General features: G+C 49.8%; 1 protein-coding gene and 1 pseudogene across 1 annotated transcript in view; both read right to left on the reverse strand.

Moving 5' to 3' along the window:
• Positions 1 to 1,049: 1,049 nt before the first annotated feature.
• The window catches only part of LOC122431063 (tumor necrosis factor receptor superfamily member 1A-like), a 31,836-nt gene continuing 19,094 nt past the window's right edge, over positions 1,050 to 13,791 (reverse strand). The window contains exons 7-10 of the mRNA XM_043452128.1: positions 13,758 to 13,783; positions 12,715 to 12,975; positions 6,218 to 6,259; positions 1,050 to 1,198 (exon numbers count right to left, since the gene is read on the reverse strand). Coding sequence (XP_043308063.1) covers positions 6,236 to 6,259; positions 12,715 to 12,975; positions 13,758 to 13,783 — 311 coding nt within the window. The 3' untranslated portion in view covers positions 1,050 to 1,198; positions 6,218 to 6,235. The remainder of the gene's footprint in view (positions 1,199 to 6,217; positions 6,260 to 12,714; positions 12,976 to 13,757; positions 13,784 to 13,791) is intronic.
• LOC122430768 lies at positions 1,607 to 4,735 on the reverse strand (annotated as a pseudogene).

Below are 13,791 nucleotides of genomic sequence, written 5' to 3' on the forward strand. Positions count from 1 at the left end.
AAAAAAAAAAAAAAAAAAAAAGCACCCAGCAGGTAGTATGTGCTGGATAAACCTTGACTCGTGGACTCCTGTGCCAGCGAACACACAGCAACCCAGCCAACAGGGACCTGCTCATCTACGGTTAGGTAAGAATTCCTATTGTTATGCCCGATGTCCGAATCCCCGAGCGGGAAGAGAGAAGGCTTCCAAGACAATGCAACTGGCAAAAAGGGGAAGTTTATTACTGACTCGAGTCAGGACTCCCCGCCGCAACCAACGCAGTGGTGCGGGTCAGAGAGCCCCGAGCCCAAGCTGTTACACAATTTTATAGGCTGAGAAGCGGATTGGTTAAACAACTTCATTCGTCAGTATTTTCGCGCGCGCGGGACTTTCCTGGGGGTTTCTGCCCCATTCCTAATTTCCTAATTGGCAAACATCGGTCAGTGTCAAGTGAATGCTAATTGGTCCTAATTGGTAAACAGTGGTCATTGTTAAGGGAAAGCTACCTGCTAATCTTACCAAGTAGGAAGGCCTACTCCTAATCTAAGCTGCGTTACTTCTGCTCGCCTCACATTCCCCCCTGTCTGTTGTTCAAATAGAGGAATCTTCCTCTTTTCCATCTTGGGCCGCTGACACTATAAGTGGACCCAGGAGGGTGGAAATTAAGCCAGGGGGAGTGTTGAAAACAAGACTCAAACCATCTCTGCTGGGCTTCCCGTTTTCTCTTTCTAATCAAGACCACCTCAGACAAGGAAGTCAAAGACTTCTCTAAATGACTGATTGAAAAATAAATAAATAAATAAATAAATGACTGATTGATTCTCTTACCACTCTTGTATGGTCTGCATAGAAACCTCGCAGACCCTACCCTGTTGGAGAAAGATCAAGTCATCTACAGCAGCTCATAGGGAGGAAAGCAGAGATAGTAAAGCTTGGTTCACCCATATCTGAGGTACTTGGCCCTGCAGGTTGCGCCACACTCGAGGCTACCAAATCTTTGTTTCCTACGTCCCATTCCCGGGGCCCATCACAAGAGGTTACGCAGCTTCAGCTCCTGCAATAATCAGGAGAATTAGGAGACCTCCCTGCAGACGAGTTTCAGTTTCAAAGGATTTGACGGGTGAGGACTCGCCTTCCATTCTTCTCGCGCTTTTTCCTGTTCTTCCGGTGTGGCTTGCCGCACGTGATTGCAGTGAACCCAGGGTCCAATCCTGTCGACCTCGACAGCAGTAGGCGTGGTAAGGAGAACAACATAAGGGCCTTTCCATCTAGGTTTTAATACACACAGGAGGGGGTCTTCCATACAGAATCTCAAAAGGCAGCTTATAAGGGCTGTTACGTGCCTGAAAGAGTGCGAAGGGAAGGAGGGTCACCCAGTCCCCGCCAGTCTCTATTGCCAACTTTGTGACTCACAAAGGCAGGTCCATTATCAGAGCCCATAGTCACTGGCAGCCCGTACCTAGGCACTATCTCCTCTAAGCTCTCCCTTAGCGGGGAAGGCTTCCACTCACCCCGAGAAGGTATCTACCAGAACCAACATATGGCGATACCCGTACTTGCCTGGCCTTATCTCAGTGAAGTCTATCTCCCAGTGTTGCCCTGGCCCTTTCCCTCAGTACCTCGTTGGCTTTCATTTATCTACTGAGTGTACCCAAGCTTCTTCTTCAGAGACTCTGGCATCTCAGGGGGAGGAGGGCGAGGGAGCCTGAAGTAGACCTTCACAGAATCATAGATAAACCACTGTAGTGCAGTCAGAGTGCCGATCATGATGATGCGGGCAAAGAATCCCTTCCATACACCTCTAAATCCAAGTCTCTTGAGGACCTGAGAGGCACTGCTACCCTTCTCTTTATTCAACACAGACACCACAGAATCTGCAACAGTACATTCAAAGCATGGTGTATGGTATCTGTCTCATCCAAAGAGGAGCAACCCCCTTGTAGTACGCCTTTCCTTACATTTTGGGAGCTGCATCCCTCAGAGTGTTAGCATAAACTGGTTGGGTTTGAATTTGAAACTTAGCAGCTTCCATAGGAGCCAGAGCAATGTCAGCAAAGAATTCAGCACTGGCAAAAGCAGCCAAATACAGTGATGTGCGCCACACATAGGCATTCTCCTCTCCAAGCATGTTTCTGTACAAAACCTTGAAGACTTCATAAAAGCCAAACTTGCAGAGCCCCTGCAGGGAGTAGCCAATGAGGGTTGGGGCCCATCCTTTGGCCAAACCACGGAAACCATCCTCTTTGAGTGTAACTGAAAATCCATTAAAAATGCCCTTGTACTTCTGTGGGTCCACCTGCATATGGCATTTCACTAAATCCAGAGGAACAGCAGTGTGTGTCAGACCACAACTTAAGACCCCACCAAAGCCACACAGTGCATAAAACTTTGCGGAGCCATATTCACAACTGTACTCTTCTACCGTGGCGGCTCCAGCTTTCCTTTGCCCATCTTTTACATAGCTGCTCCCATCGGCGAACCATACTAGCTCTAGGGGTACACCAGTTAAGTCTTTTTGTGCTGCCAGGGCCTCAGCCAGTATCTCGCTGCAATCATGGAGCTACAAACAGCTGGAATGGCTTATTTGGGTTAGGCAGGGCAAGGGCTGGGGCTTCTAGTAGGGCCCGTCTGGGAGTCTGGAAAGCCTGTTTCATTGGCTCAGTCCAAGTCCAGTTTGGGGTCTCTTTACTTCCCTCATACAAGGGCCGGGCCTTCTCAGCAAACCCCATGATCCACAGTCTGCAATATCCAACAGTCCCCAGAAACTCTCTCACCTGGCGGGGGGTCTTGGGCTCTGGTATCTGCAATATTGTTTCCTTCATGGCCTGGGTTAGCCACATTTGCCCCTGCCTGATCTTATACCCCAAACAGGTGACCTCTTGCTGGGCTATTAATTGTGAAGCAGAAGGACCTCTGGGTGGCAAGTCTGATATTCGTAGAGGTCCTCACTCAGAGCCTCTTGAACCTCTGTGGGATTACCGGTTGGCCTTCCCCTTCGGTCCACTCAAAGGCAAATATCTCCTGGCTCTGGGCCGCCAGGGGTAGGCTGAAAAAGGCATCTTTCAAGTCCAACACAGTGTACCAAGTGTACTCAGGCAGCAAACTGCTCAGGAGGGTATATGGGTTGGGGACAGTAGGGTGTATGTCACTCACCCATTTGTTGACTTCTCGCAGGTAATCTGTCCCCCCTGGCTTCTTCACCGGCAGTAAGGGGGTGTTCCAAGGGGATTGACACCGCTTGAGAATTCCGGCATCCATGAGACATCAAATGTGGGGAGTGATCCTCCACCGATCTTCCTGGCTCGTGGGGTACTATCTCACCCTCACAGGAGTTGCCTAGGCCTTTAGCTCGATGACGACCGGATGTCTCTGTTTGGCCAGTCCCATCCCTGCCGTTTCAGCCCAGGCCAACGGGTATTTATTCATCTCTTAAGGCTAGGGATAAGACGTGTATCGGCTGTCCAAGTCCATCCATGACTGTCATTCTCCCAGCTCTGTAGGCTTAACTGAATAAAACCCAATGGCCTCTCCTTTCTTCCACAGAATCTTAGCATAATCAGTACTGCTATGACACAGGAATGGGATCTCATTTCTCTCCATTTCCTGCTTTAACCACTCTCTCCCCAAGAGTTCTCAACTGCTTAAGCCCCTCTCTAGAAGGGACAGATGTTTTCACAATATCATCAATAGCCCACCACTGATCAGCAAGGTAAAGTGCCACAGCTGTGAGTAATCTTCAGCAGAATTTTCCAGTTCCTCATGACTGCAATTCTACTTTTCGTTACCCAGGACTTGGGGAGGGGTGCCGAGTCTTGACTCCCCCAGTCACTGTCTTCCCCCGCATATAGAACTTGAGTTCCAGGGGAGATTCTCTCTGGGTCGTTCCTCTCCTCGGGTCCCTCTTAGGGCACTCGTTTTTCCAGTGCCCCTGTTCTCTGCAGTAGGCGCACTGATCTTTCTTTAGGGCATGCCTTTTTGATTTCTGTTTTTCTCCCGTCCAGGGGTCTCGAGGTTCCCTCAATTCTGTTCCGGCTTTTATCCCCACAAAAAGAATCTGGGCTAGCTCCCTCTGGTTCTTCCAGTTTTCCCTCATTCTATATTCTTTATCTTCCTTCCTGATCTTCTCAGCTAATTCCCTTTCCTCCCGTCGAATTCGTTCTTCCCTTTCTTCTGGGGTCTCCCTATTATTAAATACCTTTTCAGCTGCTTTCAATAAATCCTGTATCGTCTGTTCTCCCAATCTCTCTATCTTTTGTAATTTCTTCCTAATATCTGGGGCTGCCTGATTTACAAACGCTAACAGGACTGCAGCGCGTGACTCCTCAGCCTGGGGGTCCACAGGTGTATATTGCCTGAAAGCTTCCATCAGCCTCTCTAGGAAGGCTGCCGGGCTCTCAGTGGGCTCTTGCCTGACTAAATTTACCTTTGCCAAATTTATCTGTTTCCTTGTTGCGGCCCGCAGGCCAGTCATCAGAGTCTGGCGGTACACTCGGAGACGCTCCCTACCTTCCGCTCGCTCAAAATCCCAGTTAGGCCGCAACAGAGGAAACCCGTTGTCCACGAGATGAGGCTGGGCGGTTGGCCTCCCGTCGGCCCCCAGGACCCGTTTCCACGCCTCTGCCAGAATTTGCTCCTGCAACAGCTGCTGACAATCGTAGTGAAAGGAGAGTTTCACCTGGTTGGGCTCTAGTTACTGAGGCTTACTTATTGTAGGGCCTTCAGAGTCCGCCAGAGTGTAGCCCTGGCCGGGACTCATCAATTGCCCCCACAACTGCTCGCCTGTTCACTGAAACTCCTGAAAAGAGTAGGAACGAGACCAGAGACAGTGCCGGCACACACACAAACACGGACAAACACGGAGAGCCGAAGACAAACACACAGACAGACAAACGTCGGCCAACAATACAGTGCTGGGTTTTCGGGCCCCCTGACCAGACCAGACTCGGGATCAGGAGAGGAACTCTCCTTCCCACAGAGCCGGCTGCCTTCCAGCGCGCTCACTGGCCTTGGCCTTACGCCGGCTACAGAAAGCTTTCTCCTGTGCCAGATACCTTCCTGCTTCACAGCAGGGCCCCGGAATTACTCTGGACTTCCTGTCCTGCCTGAGACAATGCCGGCACACACACAAACATGGAGAGCCAAAGACAAACACACGGACAGAGACAACACAACGCTGGGTTTTCAGGCCCCCTGAGTTTTCCTGAGCACCGGTGCTATTATCTATCCTTCCCCTCTGTCCTGGAAGTGTTCTCTCCCCCTGGTAAAGGGATCCCGGACGAGCCCCCAAATGTTATGCCCGATGTCCGAATCCCCGAGCGGGAAGAGAGAAGGCTTCCAAGACAATGCAACTCGCAGGAAGGGAAGTTTATTACTGACTCGAGTCAGGACTCCCCGCCGCAACCAACACAGTGGTGTGGGTCAGAGAGCCCCGAGCCCAAGCTGTTACACAATTTTATAGGGTGAGAAGCGGATTGGTTAAACAATTTCATTGGTCAATACTTTCGCGCGCGCGGGACTTTCCTGGGGGTTTCTGCCCCGTTCCTAATTTCCTAATTGGCAAACATCGGTCAGTGTTAAGTGATGCTAATTGGTCCTAATTGGCAAACAGTGGTCATTGTTAAGCGAAAGCTACCTGATAATCTTACCAAGTAGGAAGGCCTACTCCTAATCTAAGCTGCGTTACTTCTGCTCGCCTCACACTATCATGACTCGTGTTTTTTCTTAAAAGCAAGAATGTAGGGACTTCCCAGGTGGCCCAATAGTTGGGACTTCTCAATGCAGGGGGTGCAGGTTCGACATCTGATCGGGAACTAAGATCCCACATAACTTGTGGCCAAAAAATCAAAATACAAAACAGAAGTAATATTGTAACAAAATTCAGAAAAGACTTTAGAAACGGTCCACATTAAAAAAAAACCACAAAAAAAACCCCATGAATGTATAATAAAATAAAACCAACATTCTACCTTTCCCTGATGAACCCCACAAAATTTCTATTTGACAAATAACTGTTGCTCTAATGTCACTGGTGAATGTGAAAAAAGTGGATCTTCAGACCACAGGAAAGTTCCCTAAGCTTCTCCTTTCTCAAACAGAAAGACATTAGGCCCTGGCATTCATGTCAAACAAAGAAGATTTAAGCCTAAAGAAATACATGAAAAACTTCATCAACAGATACAAAAAAAAAAACTATTAATAAATAAACAACAAAAACAAATGAAGAATTTAGATTACTTACCATCACAGGAAACACCATTCAAAAATTGCTCTCGTCACATTGCTGCAGAGAGAGGGGAATGACATTGTTCTAGGAGCAGAAATCTGTGGGGCCTTTTAAAGGAACTCTACAGAAATAGAACCAAAACTTGGTTTCTAGGGGGACCAGTGGCGTGGAGGCCGGTGAGCTTCCATGGACATGAGAAGGCCGGGAGTTGGCCTGTGGGGAGCCTGCCCCAACCTCCAAGGGCACCAGAGACCTCGGGGCCCGTGGTGTCCTCTGCGCCACGCTCCCCCAGGACACACGCTGGGTGTAGGGGCGACTCTGGACAGTGAGCGCTGCTCTGCTCGGGTGGGCAGGGGTCCCAGCTGCTCCCAATGGCCTCATGACTTCTCCAGACCCAGGCCCTGCTCCGCTCGCCGGTCCTACAGTGGGGAGGACAGGGGTCCACAGACATGCACGGTGGACAAACGCTAGTGACGCTCCACAAGCTTCCTAGTTCAGGGAAATCGGCTTGGACAGGGCTTCAGACCAACCTGCCTGAAGAAGCCACCAAGAGAGACGGCTCCAAATACATGGTTCTCCCTGGACCAGGGCAGGCGTTCCCTTTATTATAAGATGGCACCCCACTCCAGTACTCGTGCCTGGAAAATCCCATACATGGAGGAGCCTGGGAGCCTACAGTCCACAGGGGTCACCAAGAGTCAGACACGACTGACCAACTTCACTCTCGCTTTCACCTGGGCCTGCGGCCGGAAGCCTGACCCCATGTTTAAATCTCAGCTCTGCCTCTGCCCAAGGCGGGCAGGGATCACCCCCGCGCCGCGGCTGGAAGGGCAGGGCACGCACAGGGGCCCTCTTACAGCGCAGCCCCGGGGGGGACACCCGGGGAGAAGCCTGCCCACCTTGACCCTCCCAGTGTCCCCCTCGGACACCGGCCAGGGGTCCCAACTTCTGCATTTTATTTGTCTCAGGCCCCTTGGAGAATCAGAGAAGGTCTCAGGCCGGCTCCCTGAGACGATACGTCAGGGCTTCCGACTCACGGACCCCACAGTGTCAGGAGTCCTCAAGCCTCAGGCTTGTGCCAGTCAAGCCACAAGGGCCCAGCATCTCGTCTCAGGCACCCTTTCCCTCAATGCCCACCCTCGCCCAGTCTTAGGGCTCCTCATCATGCCCTCGAGCTCCTCCCCGGGGCCACAGGGTGGGTGTCTGCTCAGCTGGCAAACCCTCTTCAGGTGTCGCCAAGCTGGGACACCGTGGAGGATGGGAGCGCTCCCTTCCCGCTGAACACGGCTGACATGGCCGCCCCGGGACAATTCACCCCCCTCACGGGATCGAGCCCCCGCCCCCGGCCCCGCCCCCGCAGCCCCTTCTCCAGATGCCACACCCCGCTCTGCCGACCCCTCAGGAGGCTGCAGGGTCCAGCACCGGCGGGGTGAGCGTCCTCAGTCCTGCTGTCTCCCAGCCACGGGGCCCAGGACACACCCTGAGCGTGGCCCCGCCTCCGTCCACGTCCCCTCAGACGGCAGGTCATGCTGGGGACCATAAAGGGTTGAATGTGTCCCCTGCCCAGAGATGCTGAAGTCGTCCCAGGACCCGAGACCGTGACCGTATTTGGAACCTGTGTCCGCATCCGTGACAGAGTCAAGCTGGGATCACTAGGGTGGGCCCTCACCCCACAGGACTGGACTCCCCATAAAGAGGGGAAGCCGGACAGGCCCAGACACAGGGAGCAGGTTCCAAGGACGAAGACAGAGAAGGGGTGCTTCTCCAGCCAAGGCACCTCCCAGACTCGAGAGACCACGAGGAGAGGGGAGAGGCCGCCCCAGATTCTGCCTACAGCCCTCGGCAGGACAGGACCCCGCCCACAACTTGATCTGGGACTTCCAGCCTCCAGGACCATGTTGCTATTGATGTTTGGTCGCTAAGTCATCTCTGACTGTTTGCGACCCCATCAGTTCAGTTCAGTTCAGGCACTCAGTTGTGTCCAATTCTTTGCGACCCCATGGACTGCAGCATGCCAGGCCTCCCTGTCCATCACCAACTCCTGGAGTATACTCAAACTCATCTCCATTGATTTAGTGATACCATCCGACCATCTCATTCTCTGTCATCTGTTCTCCTCCTGCCTTCAATCTTTCCCAGCATCAGGGTCTTTTCAAATGAGTCAGCTCTCCGCATCAGGTGGCCAAAGTATTAGAGTTTCAGCTTCAGCATCAGTCCTTCCAATGAATATTCAGGACTGATCTCCTTGAGGATTGACTGGTTGGATCTCCTTGCAGTCCAGGGGACTCTCAAGAGTCTTCTCCAACACCGCACTGCAAAAGCATCAGTTCTTTGGTGCTCAGCTTTCTTTATAGTCCAACTCTCACATCCATACATGACTTCTGGAAAAACCATAGCTTTGACTAGATGGACGTTTGTTGGCAAAGTAATGTCTCTGCTTTTTAATACACTGTCTAGGTTGGTCATAACTTTCTTCCAAGGAGCAAGTGTCCTTTATTTTCATGGCTGGAGTCACCATCTGCAGTGATTTTGAAGCCCCCCAAAATAAAGTCTGTCACTGTTTCCACTGTTTCCCCATCTATTTGCCATGAAGCGATGGGACCAGATGCCATGATCTTAGTTTTCTGCATGTTGAGTTTTAAGCCAACTTTTTCACTCTCCCCTTTCACTTTCATCAAGAGGCTCTGTAGTTCTTCGCTTTCTGCCATAAGGGTGGTGTCATCTGCATATCTGAGGTTATTGATATTTCTCCCAGCAGTCTTGATTCCAGTTTGTGCTTCATCCAATCCATCATTTCTCATGATGTACTACACATATAAGTTAAATAAGCAGGGTGACAATATACAGCCTTGATAATACTCCTTTCCCAATTTGGAACCAGTCTGTTGTTCCATGTCCAATTCTAACTGTTGCTTCCTGGCCTGCACACAGATTTCTCAGGAGGCAGGTCAGGTGGTCTGGTATTCCCATCTCTTTAAGAATTTTCCAGTTTGTTATCATCCCCACAGTCAAAGGCTTTGGCATAGTCAATAATTAGAAGTAGTTCTTTTTCTGATATTCTCTTGCATTTTCTATGATCCAACGGATGTTGGCAATTTGATATCTGGTTCCTCTGCCTTTCCTAAATCCAGCTTGAACATCTGGAAGTTCACGGTTCATGTACTGGCTTGGAAAATTTTGAGTATTACTTTGCTAGAGTGTGAGATGAGTGCAATTGTGCAGTAGTTTGAGCATTCTTTGGTAATGCCTTTCTTTGGGATTGGAATGAAAACTAACCTTTTCCAGTCCTGTGACACTCAGTTTTCCAAATTTGCTGGCATATTGCATGTAGCACTTTCACAGCATCATCTTTTAGGATTTGAAATAGCTCAACCAGAATTCCATCACCTCCACTAGCTTTGTTCGTAGTGATGCTTCCTAAGGCCCACTTGACTTCGCATTCCAGGATGTCTGGCTCTAGGTGTGATCACACCATCGTGATTATCTGGGTTGTGAAGATCTTTTTTGTACAGTTCTTCTGTGTATTCTTGCCACTTCTTAATATCTTCTGCTTCTGTTAGGTCCATACCATTTCTGTCCTTTATTGTGCCCATCTTTGCATGAAATGTTCCCTTGGTATCTCTAATTTTCTTGAAGACATCTCTAGTTTTTCCCATTCTATTGTTTTTCTCGATTTCTTTGCACTGATCACTGAGGAAGGCTTTCTTATCTCTCCTAGCTATTCTTTGGAACTCTGTATTCAAATGGGTGTATCTTTTCTTTTCTCCTTTGTCTTTCACTTCTCTTCTTTTCTCAGCTATTTGTAAGGCCTCCTCAGACACCATTTTGCCTTTCTGCATTTCTTTTTATTTGGATGGTCTTGATCACTGCCTCTTATACAATGTCACAAACCTCTGTCCATAGTTCTTCAGGCACTCTGTCTATCAGATCTAATCCCTTGAATCTATTTGTCATTTCCACTGTATAATAGTAAGGGATTTGATTTAGGTCATACCTGAATGGTCTAGGGGTTTTCCCTACTTTCTTCAGTTTAAGTCTGAATTTGGCAATAAGGAGTTCATGATCTGAGCCACAGTCAGCTCCCGGTCTTATTTTTGCTGACTGTATAGAGCTTCTCCATCTTTGGCTGCAAAGAATATAATCAATCTGATTTCAGTGTTGGCCATCTGGTGATGTCCATGTGTAGAGTCTTCTCTTGTGTTGTTGGAAGAGGGTGTTTGCTGTGACCAGTGTGTTCTCTTGGCAAAACTCTATTAGCCTTTGCCCTGCTTCATTCCGTACTCCAAGGCCAGATTTGCCTGTTACTCCAGGTATTTCTTGACTTCCTACTTTTGCATTCCAGTCCCCTATAATGAAAAGCACATCTTTTTAGGGTGTTAGTTCTAGAAGGTTTTGTAGGTCTTCATAGAACTTTTTTTCTTCTTCTTTCATAGAACTTTTCAACCTCAGCTTCTTCAGCATTACTGCTTGGATCATGGACTTGGATTACTGTGATGTTGAACGGCTTGCCTTGGAAACGAATAGCGATCCCTCTGTCATTTTTGAGATTGCATCCAAGCACTGCATTTTGGACTCTTTTGTTGACTATGAGGGCTACTCCATTTCTTCTAATGGATTTTTGCCCATAGTAGTAGATATAATGATCATCTGAGTTAAAGTCACCCATTCCAGTCCATTTAAGTTTGCTGATTCCTAAAATGTCGAAGAACACTCTTGCCATCTCCTGTTTACCACTTCCAATTTTCCTTGATTCATGGACCTAACATTCCAGGTTCCTGTGCAATATGGCTCTTTACAACATTGGACTTTACTTCCATCACCAGGCCCATCCACAACTGGGTGTTGTTTTTGCTTTGGCTCTGTCTCCTCATTCTTTCTGGAGTTATTACTCTACTGATCTCCAGTAGCATTTTGGGCGTATACCAACCTGGGGAGTTCATCTTTCAGTGTCCTTTCTTTTCACACAGTATGAACAGTATGCCTTTTCATACTGTTCATGGGGTTCTCAAGGCAAGAATACTGAAGTGGTTTGCTATTCACTTCTCCAGCGGACCATGTTTTGTCTGAACTCTCCATTGTGACCCGTCCATCTTGGGTGGCCCTGTATGGCGTGGCTCATAGTTTCCTTGAGTTAAACAAAGCTGTGGTCCATGTGATCAGATTGGTTAGTTTTCTGTGATTGTGGTTTTCATTCTCCCTGCCCTCTGATGGAGAAGGATAAGAGGCTTATGGAAGCTTCCTGATGGGAGAGACTGACTGAGGGGGAAACTGGGTCTTGTTCTGATGGGTGGGGCTGTGTTCAGTAAATCTTTAACCCAATTTTCTGTTGATGGGCGGGGCTGTGTTCCCTCCCTGTTATTTGACCTGAGGCCATGGACTGCAGCAAAACAGGCTTCCCTGTCCCTCACCAACTCCCGGAGCTTGTTCAAACTCATGTCCATCACATCTGTGATCCCATCCAACCATCTCATCCTCTGTCATCCCCTTCTCCTCCCGCCTTCAATCTGTCCCAGCATCAGGGTCTTTTCCAATGAGTTAGCTCTTCGCATCAGGTGGCCAAAGTAGTGGAGTTTCAGCTTCAGCATCAGTCCTTCCAATGAATATTCAAGGTTGATTTCCTTTAGTATTGACTGGTTGGATCTCCTCGCAGTCCAAGGGACCCTGAAGAGTCTTCTCCAGCATCACAATTCGAAAGCATCAATTCTTCCACACTCTGTCTTCTTTTTATGGTCCAACTCTCATATCTGTACATAACTACTGAAAAAATCATAGCTTTTATTATACGGACCTTGGTTGGCAAAGTGATGTATCTGCTTTTTAATATGCTGTCTAGGTTTGCTTTTCTTCCAAGGAGCAAGCGTCTTTTAATTTCATGGCTGCTGCCACTGTCCACAGTGATTTTGGAGCCCAGGAAAATAAAGTCTGTCACTATTTCCATTGTTTCCCCGTCTATTTGCCATGAAGTGATGGGACCGGATGACATGATCTTAGTTTTCCAAATGTTGAGTTTTAAGCCAACTTTTTCACTCTCCGCTATCACTGTCATCAAGGAGCTGTTTAGTTCCTCTTCACTTTCTCCCATTAGAGCGGTATCATCTGCACTTCTAAGGTTGTTGATATTTACCTGCACTCTTGATTTCAGCTTGGGATTCATCCGGTCCAGTGTTTCGCGTGATGTCACACTCTGCACAGCAGTTAAATAAGCAGGGTGACACTATACAGCCTTCACACACGTCCTTCCCAATTTTGAAACAGTTCGTTGCTCCTTGTCCAGTTCTAACTGTTGCTTCTTGCCCTGCATACAGGTTTCTCAGGAGGCAGGTCAGGCGGTCTGGTATTCCCACGTGGGACCATGAGACACTACAATCCGTGTTTAAACACCCACTCCCTGCGCGGGTGTGGGCAGGTTACGGCAGCCCAGGAGACTGAGCTGGGAGCTCGGCAGGAGCCCCGCACACAGCCCTGCCGCAGCGAGCGCTCCGCCGCGTGGCGGGGCCCTGGTGCACACTCACCGGCTGGTCTGAGCTCCTGCTCCGAGACATCAGTGGAGGTGGCTGGCTCTGATTGGCCGTGGTCCTGGCGGCCTCAAGAATTCGGGTCTGCTCTCCTGGCTCCCCTGGCGCTGCTAGACTTCCGTTGGCCCGCTGCAGAGGCTCAGTACTTCCAGGGCCCTTCGAGGCCAGCAGGGCTGAGTTCATCAACTCTAGGCTGGTGTCCCCACCCGGGGCTGGTGGACCATTCTCAAGGTCGCTGGACTGGCCGGTTCCTGGGGACTGAAGGATAAAGACATTCTTTCTGGTGACAGGAGCCTGTAGGCCAAGCCCTTCTCAAGCCACTTTAGGGAACAAATGAACTCTGATAGGTAAGCGAGCGTGTGCAATTTTAGAAAGTAATACTGCCGGGGGTCAGGTTCCTCTCTACCACCAGCTTCTGGGGGTCCCAGGTCAACCGGTGGGGGGGCTGGATGGTGGTCCCCAAAGATACATTCACATCCTCAACCCTAGAACTTGTGAGAGGGCCTATGTAGAAATAGCGTCTGTGCAGCCGAGGTTCCACTGCATAAGACTGGGACCTATATTCCGAGGCCAGTGTCCTTACAAGGAGAGACTCAGAGACAAGCTCACAGCGGGAGGCCGAGGGAAGATGGCCAGAAGTAGAGCGATCACGCACCAACTGAGGAGCACCAGGCACGTGCAGCCCCCACTAGGAGCAGCAAGGAAGGACCCTCCCCCGGAGCACCCAGGGGACCACCCCGCCAAGCCGTGATTTCAGATCTCTGGCTTCCAGAACGGTGGGAACAGTAAGTGCCGCACATTTTAAGTCCCCCTCTATCCGGATCTGTCTGCAGCCCCAGGCACCCACAGGATGCCCCTGTCCCCTTTGCTTCAGCAGAATCCAAGTAATCCAGAACAGATGTTCAACGGCCCAGGTAAGGTGGGCGCAGACTCCATCGCACAGGCCAGGTGTGGACACAGGTGGGAAGGCCTGGGGCTGCCCCGCCCACCCTGGGATGTCTCCTGGGGCTCCCCTGGACAAATCCCAGGGCAACACTTACATAGCCACTTGGCATATTCCGACTTCCTGCAGAT

The sequence above is a fragment of the Cervus canadensis genome, chromosome 29 (assembly GCF_019320065.1).
Source record: "Cervus canadensis isolate Bull #8, Minnesota chromosome 29, ASM1932006v1, whole genome shotgun sequence".
Taxonomy (NCBI): domain Eukaryota; kingdom Metazoa; phylum Chordata; class Mammalia; order Artiodactyla; family Cervidae; genus Cervus; species Cervus canadensis.